General features: G+C 34.6%; 4 protein-coding genes across 5 annotated transcripts; 2 read left to right on the top strand and 2 right to left on the bottom strand.

Annotated features, from left to right (window-relative positions):
• Positions 1 to 186: 186 nt before the first annotated feature.
• Positions 187 to 5,868, bottom strand: LOC105699925 (importin-9). 2 transcript variants are annotated; one of them, XM_012425371.2, is made up of 13 exons: positions 5,466 to 5,868; positions 4,774 to 5,149; positions 4,470 to 4,703; positions 4,011 to 4,380; positions 3,683 to 3,933; positions 3,353 to 3,611; positions 2,966 to 3,282; positions 2,493 to 2,703; positions 2,074 to 2,345; positions 1,414 to 1,822; positions 691 to 839; positions 533 to 602; positions 187 to 434 (listed from the first exon to the last, which is right to left on the bottom strand). In XM_012425371.2, exons 2-13 carry the CDS (start codon positions 5,107 to 5,109, stop codon positions 238 to 240), a joined length of 3,075 nt encoding a protein of 1,024 aa, XP_012280794.1. In that variant the 5' UTR covers positions 5,110 to 5,149; positions 5,466 to 5,868; the 3' UTR covers positions 187 to 237. The 2 variants fall into 2 exon arrangements, with proteins under 2 accessions (XP_012280794.1, XP_012280793.1); XM_012425370.2 differs by having other exon boundaries at positions 5,709 to 5,868.
• Positions 5,749 to 7,786, bottom strand: LOC105699630 (RING finger protein 212B-like). The gene is made up of 7 exons (XM_012424768.1): positions 7,666 to 7,786; positions 7,407 to 7,588; positions 6,959 to 7,158; positions 6,656 to 6,845; positions 6,576 to 6,585; positions 5,859 to 5,935; positions 5,749 to 5,808 (listed from the first exon to the last, which is right to left on the bottom strand). The coding sequence occupies exons 1-7, from the start codon at positions 7,784 to 7,786 to the stop codon at positions 5,749 to 5,751; spliced, it is 840 nt and encodes a 279-aa protein (XP_012280191.1).
• Positions 7,787 to 8,722: 936 nt separating this feature from the next.
• LOC105699628 (RING finger protein 212B-like) lies at positions 8,723 to 10,224 on the top strand. Its single transcript, XM_012424767.1, has 6 exons — positions 8,723 to 8,843; positions 8,921 to 9,102; positions 9,351 to 9,550; positions 9,641 to 9,749; positions 9,948 to 10,090; positions 10,221 to 10,224. Exons 1-6 carry the CDS (start codon positions 8,723 to 8,725, stop codon positions 10,222 to 10,224), a joined length of 759 nt encoding a protein of 252 aa, XP_012280190.1.
• Positions 10,225 to 10,610: 386 nt separating this feature from the next.
• LOC105699872 (U3 small nucleolar RNA-interacting protein 2) lies at positions 10,611 to 12,891 on the top strand. Its single transcript, XM_012425263.1, has 8 exons — positions 10,611 to 10,749; positions 10,992 to 11,128; positions 11,213 to 11,319; positions 11,396 to 11,623; positions 11,703 to 11,812; positions 11,905 to 12,101; positions 12,183 to 12,520; positions 12,620 to 12,891. Exons 1-8 carry the CDS (start codon positions 10,699 to 10,701, stop codon positions 12,853 to 12,855), a joined length of 1,404 nt encoding a protein of 467 aa, XP_012280686.1. The 5' UTR covers positions 10,611 to 10,698; the 3' UTR covers positions 12,856 to 12,891.
• Positions 12,892 to 15,393: the final 2,502 nt, after the last annotated feature.

Below are 15,393 nucleotides of genomic sequence, written 5' to 3'. Positions count from 1 at the left end.
TTTCACTATTATTGGAAGCAACCTGAAACTTCAATGCTACAAATAAATACGTGACATCTATTTATTTTATTCCGTGGTAGTTGTTTGATTGTAGTAAAGAATTTTGTTGAACGGAATGTCACCGAGGGAGTAAAAGATATCTCTTACTTTATTAAGAAATAATGATACGAAACGTGTATATGCAAGAGCAGGCTGCTTTATTACGAAACTTACAAATAAAAAGGCTGATGCATTCAATTACATTGGAATCAGAGTAGTCAAAAGTTTGCGTTCGGAAATATTCAAATGATCAACGAATGCTGGAAAGCAGTGATGACTGGAAAAGTTTAGAAGGAAGTCTCGCAAATATTGGCTCAAGTTTAGATGATAGATCGAGTCCTGTAATATTTCTGGATCCTCGTCTTCTTCGCTTTCTTCTTCAAGACCTTCGAGATCTGTGGGTGTACGTGTACAATAGCAGCAACGTGAATATAATGAACATTTAACCCTCTTATCGGGCAATAAATTAATCGATCAAATAAAAATCACTTACGTAACATATTTGTCTCATTTCCTGGATCAAGTACGTTTTGGTCGTCTGCGTCTTCGTCCTCGTCAGAGTCCTGTAAATGAAGTATTTGGTTGTTATTTTCATCTACATATTGTACTTTCTTCACTTATAAATTTTACGACATTTTCAATTGGTCTTACTTCATCGTCTTGACCGGCATTCATAATTTCCAGGTCGTTTGATAACTCATTAAGAAGCAGCTTGAAAATCTTGACGAGTACAGGTATTTCGGTCCACTGATAAGGCTGCGTTTGGGATTTACTTCGGGTCCTCACACCGTCCTCGTGTTCTGCATATTTCCGTTTAACAATTCACTTATTGATCCTAAACGAATACTGCGAACAAGAATTTTGTCGGCACGGTGCGACCTTCAAATCAAATCTACGTCTTTTAACGATAAAGAAGATTCACACTAAATAATGCAAACGCATGATGATTAGGTGACTTTTACTAAACGTTGATTTAAAATTACTATTACCTCGTCGCGATAACATGACGGTAAAATGCTCACAATATTAAGCAATTTAAGATACATGTCTCCGAACCCAAAAACTCTGATCTTAATGAAACATCGTCTGCTTTTATGTAAAATGTACTTCTTCAATCTCTTTTTCTTTACCATAAATAGAGTATTTGCAAAAATTTAAATTTATATGATAAGGTAAAACGGTAGTTTCCATGCTTTAAAATAAATTTATATAATAAAAGTAGTGATGTATAATTTACTCACAATGCTTAGCGACAAAGTTTCATTAATATCGGAGTACTTAGATCCAGGAACATTAATTTTCAGATATTGACATTACGATACACAGTATGAATAATATAATGAGAAAAACATTGAAGCCGCGACAAAAACGAACCTGTAAATATTTGATCTCCTTTAACAGTGATCTCTTTTATCCTCGAATCGTCGTGGGTAACGCCATGTTCTAGGATTTTACAAAGAGCTACCGTAGCTACTTTGCGATCGTAGTTTCCGAAAAATAAGTGTTGTCTGCTGACCCATTCATAGAGGACGAAAGCCAAGGCACTTTGTCCCGTAGGACCGGGTACGGTTGACAGAAAATTGAGTACCGCGTCAAATTCAGTATTGACCAGATGTGCATAAACCATCAACAGACTCTGCATCACCGTGAGAGTCCCTGCACCTTGCATCTTGCTAAGCACAGCCTTCAGCAAAAGATCCAGATTCTCGCCCAAAGAGCTGCCAGCTTTTCTAATTAACGTCGTCACTAACCGACCCACAAAACAGGCTGTGAATTCGCTTGACTATTGAAACAGAAGTCAGTAGACCAATATGAACCTAATAGCTTTCCAAGGGTTGTCGTAAAATAAATGATTTAGCACCACAGGATATGTAACGATTTAAATCAAATTTGACAGCACGCAGTTTAGAACGATGTCAGTTTGTAAATTTTAGTTTAGATCTAAGATTGATTTAAATCGTATATAATTCATTTAACTAACAGTCAACGTCTTTTTGTAGTCAATTCTTCACATACCCTGTGTTGTTATTATACCTGTGGATTGAGAAGTTGAGCCACTATTTGAAGTATGTATTGCATTCCAGTACGGCCTTCGTTGTCCCTATGTTCGATGACTTGGCCAGATGCAACAGAGAGATATGTTCTAATTAATTCACCACCATTCTGTAATGTTCCATTATCCTCGGAATTGAGTACGCAGTGACAAGCTGCAGGAAAAGCTGTGTCGATAAGTGCGTTACTCAGTGGCTGTGGTGAGTACTGCACAAGTACTTGAAGGACATCGAGAGCCACTCCACGACAACCCTCTGACATAGAAAATACAATTAATATAAATAATCACATCAAAAGATACGAAAACATTAAAAATAAGTCGATTATTCTAGAAACTATAAAGACTTCGTTAATTATCATATCAATCAATATCAACAGAGTTCAAGAAAGAAACTATTTACCATCTTTTGGTTTATCTACAGCCATCATACTAACGAGTGTTGGGATCAATCTGGTTTGCAGTGGACCAATACATTCTGGATTTTCTGTTAATTCCTTGAAAATATTTTTACATATATAAAAGATAACCGGGTCACTGTGAAACTTCAGAAGCACTGCTATCGTCAATGGGCAAATTTTGTTCTCCACAGAGGCAGTAAATCCTTTATCCAACTGCAAACAAAATTTATAATTTGCTTTAGTCGTCATAAGCAGAACAAGAGAAGCTTTCAATAAGCATTAACGAATTAATGTAGGCATTAATGTAGTCTCCTGTTAATCCCTTCTTTTATTTTAAATCCATGCTTATGCTAAAAATAGTTAAATATAAATTATTTAAAATAAATAATAGTCTGTTTGCTACATCAATGTTTAAAATGTTTTCTTTGTAATTGTATATACTAATTATAATCATATAATTAGTTTTTATACAAACCGAAACCAGGACCGAAAACGTCTCCATCGCAAGAGAGAGAACCTCAGTATTGGATTGACTAGCCAAATCAAAAAGTCCCTGAAATGTACTTGGTAAGTGAGAGCACAATATCTTTTTGATGGTGTTATCTTCAGACTCAGTGGCCTCACAGAACCAATACAAAGCTTTGACAGAACTAATGCGAATACAGGCTGGTTGGTTCTGCTGCAAGCCATTTACTGTCGCTTCTAAAAAACGCGAACTCATCTCTGGTGGCATTTGCTTTGTATATCTTCCACCGAGGCACAAACAACGTCCTAAGAGCAATGGATGAGCTCCTACAAAATATTTGTAAAACATTGAATATATTTTTTCCAGTAGTATTAAAATTATTACAATTTAATTCACCTGAATCATTGAGACTAGCAAGGACCACGTTATCCAGGAAGCTCACAAGATCAAATTGAAGTATTCCTTCTTGAAGTTTTTCAATAACAGCATCCTTGCAAATACTTAATGCCAGAATTGACGATTCGTAAAGTTTCCATTTGTTATTGCTTCCACTTCCATTTCCTGGTACTTGTAAATGATTTGCCTCTTCAACGTGTCTTCTTATAACTTCGCACAATGTGTTAACTGCTATGCCATCTGGTCGATTCACTAGAGCCTGTGATATTTATTTTGTGAACAAATTATTAAGTCGCGTTTCTCTATTTCTAAAGTTTGATGGATACTTACAAGTAAGAGTTCCTGAGCAGAAATGCGAACATTATATGCAGATACATATTGTTCATCTTCCTCAACGAATTGACTAGGATTGTTCGTCCAAAGCTCAATTTGTTCATCTGTGATTTGCATGAATATGATCAGGTAATACATTATTTCTTGTAACAAACTATCCAAAATGTTTGTAAACCTCTTGTAATCCAGCAATGTGTGAATAAACTCGAATATGGCAATGATCAAATTGTTGAAATTTATTATTTCACCTAGTCAGAAAGAGTAGTAATTTAAAGTCTCGAGACATTATGAAGTAAAACATTTCTTATAGCAGTTTTTAACATACCATCAGAATCTACTTCCTTATCATCTTCTTCTTCGTCACCATTTACCGTTTGCTCTTGATAAACTTTAGCGCTTTGCATTAATGTTTCCCAAATGGGTGGTAGCATTTGTTGTAAAAAGTTTGTCACATACTTAGGCAGTTTGGAGATCAAACAAGTTATAGCTTTGATAATGTCAGTTTTAAGACCGCTATCACTTGTTGGACCATTAGGCACTCGCAGGCACTGGACAAATTTTTCACAAAACATTGGAATAACGGGTTGCAAGTACTGCTGGGTAAAACCCTTTTGGTACACATCCGTTGCAGCAACTAAACTTGAGATAGTAGTGAAAATTTCAACTGCTCGTCCTCGAGTTCTTATTGAATATTGCTAATGTGCAAATAAAATTAGATATTATTAATTTCAATGATGTTGGCAAAAATATAAGCAAAGAATGAAAGAAAAAAAGAGTTATTTACATGTTCACTTTGGAATATACGATACATTTCTTGAAGAATGACAGGACCGACATTAGGAAGCTGAGTGTCTGACAAATCCCGTGTGAACTCTGTCAAAACTCTCATAGCACCATGAACTGCAAATTCACTGTCACCACTTAAGCAACTGACCAGTATATCGAAGAGACCTGGCCAATTTTCTGGCCAATCCCAATGCGCTATTGCTGATATCGCATAAGCCACTGCAGTTCTTACCTATGAAAAGAATGACTTCATACATGAACATTTTAGAATATCGTCATTAAGCAAGGGAGCATTATCGTACTTTACTAATTGATTCCCGAAGTCCAAGAGGTAATAACTCTTTGATTTTCTCTTTTGTACCGAGCTTCAATTCTGGAGGTCGAAACTTTTCCGATAGGTGAGTCCAATGTGTCTGTACATATTGTTTCAGTAAGACAGAAGCCAGCTGTCTGATAGGTAATTGACCATTTGGATCAACGACAAACTCGGTTAGATGAATTCCAAATTCTTCTGTAACTTCCAATGCCTGTACTCTCTGCTCTGCAGCTTGGCGAGTGTCACCATGTGCCGAGAGTATTCCATTTAAAGTCTCATACAAAGCCTCTTTTAAAGATCCTTGTACGTCACCTGAAGCCATGCTCTCTGCCCTTATATACTATTTAATGTCCCATGAATACCTAAAGATTAAATGTCTATTAAATCGATATATTACAGCATACTTAAATGCGAACTCGTTTGAGCAAGCCATCACATAAAAGAATAAACATAATTATACTTCATGTAATTTTATCAACCTGATAAACATTATCCCAGCAAACTAAATCTTATTTTTTCTGGTTTTGACATTCAGGTCATTTAAAACATATCAATAAAGCTATGAGAATTTCTTCCATATACAAACAATATCAGTAATCGATAAAGCGATACAAAATCAGTGAGGAAAATCTGTGAAAGTTCTTAACTTCTATTACAATTTATGTTTGTTGGCCTTACCCTTTACTTCCTAGAAACCCGGTAATTGCGACCCCTTAAATTTTTTAGGTTAAGTTCAACTGACTACCATAAAATCTCCCAACAACTCGCAATTTATAAAAACAGAATATTCATGCAATTAACAAGAGATTACTCAATTCCCAAAAAAGTTAAAATTATTAAATGTCACATAATACATTTCGTAGCACGAGTAGTAGGTATGACACGTCGATTCCTTTTCAGGTATCGGCAACACGGACGTACCATTCAATTACGGAATAAAGTGGCCAATTAAATGCTTATTTTACTTTAACCAGACAAAACGTTCAGATTTCTTCAGCATTCCACGCGACATTGACACTTTCTACAAAATAATGATACAAAAATGCGGGAATTCAAAGGAAATAGTCATACCTTCCTGCGTTCATCTACTGATTTCCGGTCATCGCTGTCGTCTGCTTTGGCATGTATTACGATATGAACTTTAAAAGCTGTATACAGCAATGTTGTTAATCCGTAAATTACCCGATTATTTCAAGAACCAATTTGACCAATCGGAATACTGTATTGACCTCTGTAAAGAATTAAAGTAGCTTATATATTTTGCGCGGCGTCGTCTACTATCAAGGGGAGGCATCGTATATATTTTTTTATTATTTATTAAATTTTACAACGTTAATAACAGGTAAATTACATGAAATGTTATCTGAAAGAAGAATTGTACCCGAGATACGTTTGATCCTAAGTAACTACACTTTTTTTTCAAATTCAATAGTAGGGCTGAACCATTTGTTGACCATAAAGTGAAAACCTATCTGAGATTCATCAAATAAAAAAAATGGATGAAACGAAAAAGAATCATAATCAACAGTTGTTAATGTAGTTCCTGAACCCTCTCAATCTTAATATTAATCGCTGGCATATAATTATACGATCATGTAACGCGTTTACCTTATTTCTGTCAATAAACTAAAATGACACTTTTCTTAAAATTTAGTATGTACGGCGAAATTCTTAAAAATATATTAATACAGAAACAACACGGTATCTATTACATTTCTAACTGTGTCGTTAAATCTAATGTTACAAGGATAATATGTGTCAGAATATAATAATTTCAGAATAACCAACTTGACAATATCTGAAAAAAAATGAAGTTTAGGAGATAGTATTTAGACAAAAGATAATTTACGCCTTTGTTGGAGATTTACGGAAGAGGAACTTCTAGCTGATTTTTGAGACCAGTCGGAATTATGTTCGTTGTCACTTCGTTTCTCATATAATATGCGAGGTCCCATCGGGATTTTGAAATGTTCTGAACGTAGGACGGACGGAACGAAACGACTTGATGATCCTGTGGTATTGCAGCTTTGAGGCGTAAACTTTGAGTTTAAACTGGACCTAGAGGAATTAAAAAAGATGGTTAAAGATAAAATACAATTTCTATTGATATTTTACAATTCATAAAAAATACTAGCTGAATTGGAAAATCGGTAACAAAACGTATCACATACCGTGTAGATCCTTCAGTCGATCCCAACAAATTAATCGGGGTCTGATATTTATTGCCAGAATTCGGCTTATTTTCGTAAGCATTTACTTTTCTCTGCAATTCTGTGCAGACAGCCTTCATCTGTTTGCACTTTTCTGCCAGGGCTTTAATAAAACTCTCCCTATGCCAGTATTCTGCCTTCATAACATTGTATTTTTGTTCCTTTAAATAATAAAAACGTTACGCTAACACTAAATACTATTTGTAATTATACACAGATCCATTTAAACAAAGGAAGTTAATTAAGGAATTATATTCATTAGTAGCAAGATATTATTGGATACAACATTTTTAGCATGATGATGAATAAAAAAGGCATTTGGATGAATTTTATATCATATTAATACACATATAAGGGTCATGTATTCAATCTTAGGAAACACGGCTTAGAAAAATGTTTTGGAACTTACCAATCCCTCCAAACGTTGTTTTAAAATAGCTTCTTGTTTCATTTGAAATTGCGAAACTTGTAGCAAACGTGCTAAGGTATTAGTGAGAGGCTCAAAATAATGGGCGAAATCGCATTGTACGGGATCTTGTAAAAGCAGTATTCGTGGCGCAATACGTGGGCACTGAAGGCATTGTTTTTCAACTGTATTAAGAAAATTGACAATGCATTTAGTGCTTAGTCAAGTTATAAATATTTGTTTAAATATCAATAAATAATACCTAGCAATCTGCATTTTGCACAGTACAGATGGCCACATTGAGTTAAGAAAAATGGTCTATTTTTATCCCCTCTGAAGCTTATGTAGCAGTGATTACAAATAAAGTGTATCATTTCCGCCATCTATGTCAATAAACAAGATACAGATATTGATTTACGGAATTTTACTTAAGCAGCGGAATTTTATAACAACAGTGATTACGTCGGAATATAAATTAAGTAATAAAAACTTTATTACATTTATAATTTATCGCTAGAAATAAATATGGAAGCTTCTAGAACGTTCTACTACATTCACATTTCATCCATGAGATCGGAAACTCCGGAATTTAATATAAATAACACATGGTGTAATTTATATGATTTAGTCAAAATATCGAATAACATTCGTTCTAAAAATCTTGAAGTAAAGTCGTTATATGCGTAATTTACTTACATTGTTTAATGGGCTTGTGGTAGTCGGAATTTTAAATTTCAAGGAGGATGAATGTGATTTCCGGATGGACGGTTGACATGGATTGAGGAACGAAGGGAGTAAAATTTCAGCTTTTCTTACAAGACTGTACAACGTAAGATGGCTAATACCCCCACCCTTGAAACTTCCCTCTTCCGTGCTTAGTGTTACCAACCCCACTATTTTACTCCCTTTCTTCATTCCTCAATCCGTGAAAACCGTCCATCCGGAAATCACGAATTCATCCTCGTTAAAATTCAAAATTCCGACTACTACAAGTTCATTAAACAATGTAAGTAAATTACGCATATAACGACTTTACTTCAAGATTTTTAGAACGAATGTTATTCGATATTTTGACTAAATCATATAAATTACACCATGTGTTATTTATATTAAATTCCGGAGTTTCCGATCTCATGGATGAAATGTGAATGTAGTAGAACGTTCTAGAAGCTTCCATATTTATTTCTAGCGATAAATTATAAATGTAATAAAGTTTTTATTACTTAATTTATATTCCGACGTAATCACTGTTGTTATAAAATTCCGCTGCTTAAGTAAAATTCCGTAAATCAATATCTGTATCTTGTTTATTGACATAGATGGCGGAAATGATACACTTTATTTGTAATCACTGCTACATAAGTCTCAGAGGGGGTAAAAATAGACCATTTTTCTTAACTCAATGTGGCCATCTGTACTGTGCAAAATGCAGATTGCTAGGTATTATTTATTGATATTTAAACAAATATTTATAACTTGACTAAGCACTAAATGCCCTGTCAATTTTCTTAATACAGTTGAAAAACAATGCCTTCAGTGCCCACGTATTGCGCCACGAATACTGCTTTTACAAGATCCCGTACAATGCGATTTCGCCCATTATTTTGAGCCTCTCACTAATACCTTAGCACGTTTGCTACAAGTTTCGCAATTTCAAATGAAACAAGAAGCTATTTTAAAACAACGTTTGGAGGGATTGGTAAGTTCCAAAACATTTTTCTAAGCCGTGTTTCCTAAGATTGAATACATGACCCTTATATGTGTATTAATATGATATAAAATTCATCCAAATGCCTTTTTTATTCATCATCATGCTAAAAATGTTGTATCCAATAATATCTTGCTACTAATGAATATAATTCCTTAATTAACTTCCTTTGTTTAAATGGATCTGTGTATAATTACAAATAGTATTTAGTGTTAGCGTAACGTTTTTATTATTTAAAGGAACAAAAATACAATGTTATGAAGGCAGAATACTGGCATAGGGAGAGTTTTATTAAAGCCCTGGCAGAAAAGTGCAAACAGATGAAGGCTGTCTGCACAGAATTGCAGAGAAAAGTAAATGCTTACGAAAATAAGCCGAATTCTGGCAATAAATATCAGACCCCACTAAATTTATCAGGATCGACTGAAGGATCTACTCAGTATGTGATGCGTTTTATTACCGAATTTCGAATTGTTCGATTCAATTTTGATTGTATTTTATCTTTAACCATTTTTTTTAATTCCTTCAGGTCCAGTTTAAACTCAAAGTTTACGCCTCAAAGCTGCGATAATACCATAGGATCATCGGGTCGCTCCGTCCCGTCCGTCCTACGTTCAGAACATTTCAAAGTCCCGATGGTATCTCGCATATTATACGAAAAACGAAGTGACAACGAACATAATTCTGATTGGTCTCAAAAATCGTCTAGAAATTCCTCTTCCGCGAATCTCCAACAAAGACGGAAATTCTCCTTTGTCTAAATATTATCCCCTAAACTCCCTTTATTTAATTATCACTAAGTTATTTGTTATCGCATTATTATATTTGACATACAGTATCCTTGTAGCATTAGTTTTAACCACCCAGCTAAAAATGTAATAGATACCATGTTCTTTCTATATTACTATATTTTTAGGATTTTCGCCGTACATTCAAAATCTTTAGAAAAGTATCATTTTAGTTTATTGACTGACATAAGGTAAACGCGTTACATGATCATATAATTATATGTCGGCAATTGATATTAAGATTGAGAAGGTTCTAGAACTACAGTAAATAATTGTTGATTATCTTTCTTTTTCGTATTTTTTTCGCAATTTATCTTTCAGTTAACATTTCTTATAATCTTCCTGTTATTAACATTGTAAAATTTAATAAATAATAAAAAATATATACAATGTATCCCCTTGATACCAAACGACGCCGCGCAAAATATGTACCTGATAGGAAAGGCTTATACCTGAAAAGGAATCGACTAGAAAAGAATATTCTGTTTTAATAAGTTGCAAGTTGTCAACAGATTTTATGGTAGGCAGTTGAATTTAACCTAAGAAATTTAAGGGTTCGCAATTATCCGGTTTCTTTATGAAATATCAACCATAGATGGGACCGCGTGTGTGTAGTTCCCACTTCTTCGTACGAGGGCAGCACAGATAGACGGACAAAATGGGTCTCAGAACACTTGTCTTATTCATGTTTATGGTTAGGGACTTAGAAAGATAACATGTTAAGGACCATGTGGTCGGTATGATTAGTGCGTTAATAATTTTAAAACCGTTTTACATCTATACGTACTTTTGAGATAGAATGTCATTTTTTATAAGAAATAGCCGAGGTGGCGGACCACAAAAAAGAAAGGTATTTCCAAATATTTTAAAAAATGTACATTAATGTACATGAATTTGGTGGTTATCCCTGTTTTAAATCTAATAGCGCGTGTAAATTTTGCAAACTGCTATTGATTAAATCATTTTTCAATGTGCTTACTTTACCTTGTTATAATTTTATGTATTTAAATGGAATTTACTTTCTGTGAAACTGAATTTCATGGATAAAGTACATGTTTATGTAAAAATATTAATTTTATGGTCTTTCTCTAGTACAATGGACATGTAGATAAAAGTAAATCAAAAGGATCTACTGCAAAGTCTAAAACCAAAAGTAAGCGAAAAGGTATTCCGCATGATGAAGAAAGTATCGCCAGTAGTGATGAAGAATTTGCAGAAGAAAAACAAAGGTCAGATATTAATACATAATAGATAATTATATATTAATTATTTATTACTTAATATAAAATTATAAGTGGTAAATATTTTTATAGAGAAAAGAATGATGATTTGGAAGAAGAATCAGAGGATGAAGAAGAAACAGCTCAAGAAAAACGATTACGATTAGCTAAGAAATATCTTCAAGAAATTGAAGAAGAAGGTTAGTTAAAAACAATATTGTTAAGTCTAATCATTTTAAGGTTAATAAATATTTATGTCAATACCAATTATTACAGAAAAAGATCGAGCTGAATTCGAACAAGGTGCAGTTACAAAGAGGTTGCATGAAAAGTACTTGGAAGATAAGGGAAGATTACGAAAAACAGTAGCAAGTAATTACACTGGTCACAAAGACGTAATAGTATTGCGCTGTAAAGACCATAAAGATTCAGTCACGTGTTTATGTATTTCCAGTAATGGCAAGTTTATATATTCAGGGTCCAAAGATGGTACTTTAGTTAAGTGTACGTAAGCTACAGACATTTAATTTCCAATCTAGCCTTAATGGTACTTAATTACTTAAAAATGAATATTATTTTATAGGGTCTTTAACTGATAGGAGTAAGTTAAAAGTTGTTAAAGGAAAAGGAAAGAAACAGGATGGCATGAAAAATGTAACCTGTGTTGCCATCAGCACTGATGGAAAATTTTTGGTTAGAAAACTTATTCTTACTGTAAATGGCATTTTTCACATATGCAGGCATACTACTAGGAGTTGATATTAAATATTATTTATTTTATATAGGTAGTAGGACACAGTGGATCCAAGGACATAAAAGTATTCTCTGGAGATGATCTGAGTCATATAAAGAATCTGCAGCATCATAGAGCTCCCGTAACTGGTTTAGTGTTTCGCAAAGAAACCCACACTTTATATTCAGCTTCAGAAGATCGAAGTGTCAAAGTTTGGAATTTGGATGAAATGGCTTACGTTGAGTCATTGTAAGCAGAAGTATCCTTCATAGATTATAATCTTGACCTAATCATGTTACTGAAATGATTATTTTTATTGTTAACTTTTAGATTTGGTCATCATAGTAGTATTACATCAATCGATGCTCTTGCACGTGAGCGAGCTATTACAAGTGGTGGCTTTGATAAATCCTTAAGAATATGGAAAATTGTCGAAGAGTCTCAATTGATATTCAATGGCGACGGTGGGAGTATAGATGCCGTTAAACTTATAAATGAAGAAAATTTCCTTAGTTGTGGTGCGGATGGTCAATTATGCATATGGGGCTGCCTAAAAAAGAAACCTCTATGTTCTGTACAAGACGCACATGGAAAGGATGAAACTAATGGGGAACCCATGTGGATTTCAAGCATAACCGCTTTACTTAATACAGACTTAATAGCATCAGGTAAATAGATTTGACTTACTCTGTACAACACTATTTTGTTTATGATTATCTCATGAATTATTTATAAAATACAATTATAAATCGTAGCATCTATTTTAGGTTCCAACGACGGTGCTATACGATTGTGGAAGTGTGGTGACTCGTTCAGAACATTAACGCCTCTGTTTGAAATCAAAGTGACTGGCTTTGTAAATTCTCTCGCTTTTACTCCAGATGGTAATCACCTCGTTGCCGGTATTGGACAGGAACATAGGTTAGGAAGGTGGTGGCGAATACCCGAAGCAAGAAATAGTATTATAATAATTCCACTGATCCAACAAAAATCCGATAATTAAAGTGTCGTTTTTATGCCATTAAAATTTACTGCTTAACCGTTATCATTCATTTGGAGCTCAAATGAGACGAATCATCCAGATTCTTCCAAGAATGGAAGGAATGCACTAATAATGTTATTAAATAAACTGTATAGTTTTTAAAAATAACAAATGTACAGATCAGCGAAGAAAAAAAGAATGTCCTATTAAAAAGATAATTGTTTTGCATACTTCATTTGTTATCGTATACATATACATCTGACCTAGGTCTCCTAGTTATCTAAAACAGGATATTTTAAATATTTGTATATAACTACCACTTCTATAAATTATCTTGTATATCAATCAAAACGTTTCTTAGGAATAAGAAGGAATACTATTAGAATAGGATTGGGGTTAAAGCCGAAAGCAAATGTGCGCATAACCGAAACTTCAAAGTTTGACAATGAAATGAAAGAAATATTGGTCCACAGTACAAGTATTTATTTATTCTGTACAAAAGTTGAGTTATAAAATATTATGTCCCATTGTAGGTCTTGTTCTTAGTCTTGTATACCATACCATCTTCAGTTCGTTCGTATAACAACAATATGCCGCACGGAACGCACGTGCGTACAAAGAGCGATGGTTGAGCCTCTATATACCGTCTAGACGAGGGATGTCGAACCTCTCCTTTTCCCGTTTAATTTCTACCTAAATGACATTTCTCATCGTACTCGAAATTTCATGATCGATGTCTTTGTGCGTACACGTGCGTCCAGTTGCTCGCGCCTTTATCGGCTCGCTGCACGTACCGCCAAACTACTTCTCACGTTTAGCCACGTTAACAATTAGTACAATAAGTATTTTGTTTCCTCGTGCTTCGTAAAATTTCAAACGAGTGTATAGACCTTGGGTTGGGCAGCCGCGATCCGGCGATGCCCTTTAGACCGTGAAACGGGTGCTCTTTGGTGCTCGCTTCAACAAAATCAAATAATTCGTTCGCCTTTTGTTCTCTGTCGCTACATCCCCTATTTTACAAAGATCCGCGTACGCATTCCCAATAATCATCGTGCTCCGAGAGCCCCTCCACGGAACACCGTTCCTCGCTTTCATTTGCCAAAAAACGTGCGAGAAACACCGTGAAACTGAGAGAGGTATTCGCCATCTCGGAGGCTCCTATCCCATCGAGTCAAAGTCAGACTTCGAATTTGACAAAATCCAAATTAATGCACATTTTATGCTCATCCGAAATATCTCCATGATATACATTAGTTTTTGGCAAAGCCGAAGACGCACTACACTTGGATTTCGCCAAATTCAAACGAAATCGATGAAAACCTTCTCCTTATCCCACCACGTTATCACTCCACTCTGATATCGTTAGATTCTTTTAAATGTTCGAAAACCTAAGGAATAAGGTTTTTCTTTTCTGATTCGGAGACGGTAGTAATATACTCTAAGTACTTTATATGTATCTTTTGTCTGGAATGTATCATTGTCATTTTATTTATGAAACGTTTGTCTCCACTGTCTTCCGATATCTTATTCCTCAAATTTTCGGTCCGCCATCCTCTTCGTGTCTCGTTCGATTTATTCGTTACACATGCATACATGAATGTGTGTACGAAGTTAGTGTTGTTAATTGATCAGCATCGAAAGTTTCGTTCTTTGTATTTTCAACCGTGCATTGATGTGCACCGTGTTCGTGAAGACCACTGAAATACGTCTCCACTTTTAACAACTCGAGTTTCTTATCATTCGATTTTATAGGAATTCTTTCAATGGGTCTCGTTGTCGGGAAACCATTTGGTTTATTTATATTAAAATTCTTACGTGAGCGGGCGACGAGACATTCCGTTATTTTCGGATCTTGTTAACAAGTGAAGTTGTCCAAAGTCGCATTTTCTGAGCTTAAGCCTAATTGACTCCATGTTTCAACTAAATTTCAATTAACTTCACCCGCACAATCAAGTTTTTTAAAGGATTGCGTCATCAATACGGATTATCGTTGTCAGTGTAAAAGAAATCCAAGCGAAACAATTACGGGTCAGTCGATTAGAGCATATATTCATTTTCTGCAAACATTCGTACAAATTAAGTATTTACGAACAAAGTGAGAGACTAAAGAGCTCAATTTTTCGATAAATGCGGAGTGTCGGGAAAGTCATGGCCACTTGTACGTAGGACAAGAATTGCAATTCTCTATGACTGGGCTAAATATTGACTAGAATTCCAGTCGAGATAATTTTGCGCTTTTCAGTCTTCCGAGTACGGATGGCATCGCCTGATAAATTAGTCATGAAATTTCCCTAGAGTATAAAAGTTACCAATGAAGCTGATTATGGAAAAGGTATAGTCATTTTTAACATCAAACACCTGTAAAATGCAATTTCAGGCCATTTCGATAGAGAAAATCTCTTTTGGCGTTATGTCAACTGCAGTTGTTTTGCATCGCTTTTTTATTATAAATGCAATTGCAAACACAGAAGATAATGCTAGGCTTCTGAATGTTTCCATTTCTTTTCTCTTTAACCTAATCGAGCAAGTCTTGAGTCCGAAATCTGAAATCGAGATTGC

The sequence above is a fragment of the Orussus abietinus genome, unplaced genomic scaffold (assembly GCF_000612105.2).
Source record: "Orussus abietinus isolate OABI.00-Male unplaced genomic scaffold, Oabi_2.0 scaffold41, whole genome shotgun sequence".
Taxonomy (NCBI): Eukaryota; Metazoa; Arthropoda; class Insecta; order Hymenoptera; family Orussidae; genus Orussus; species Orussus abietinus.
This window is presented reverse-complemented; position numbering and strand designations above follow the sequence as displayed.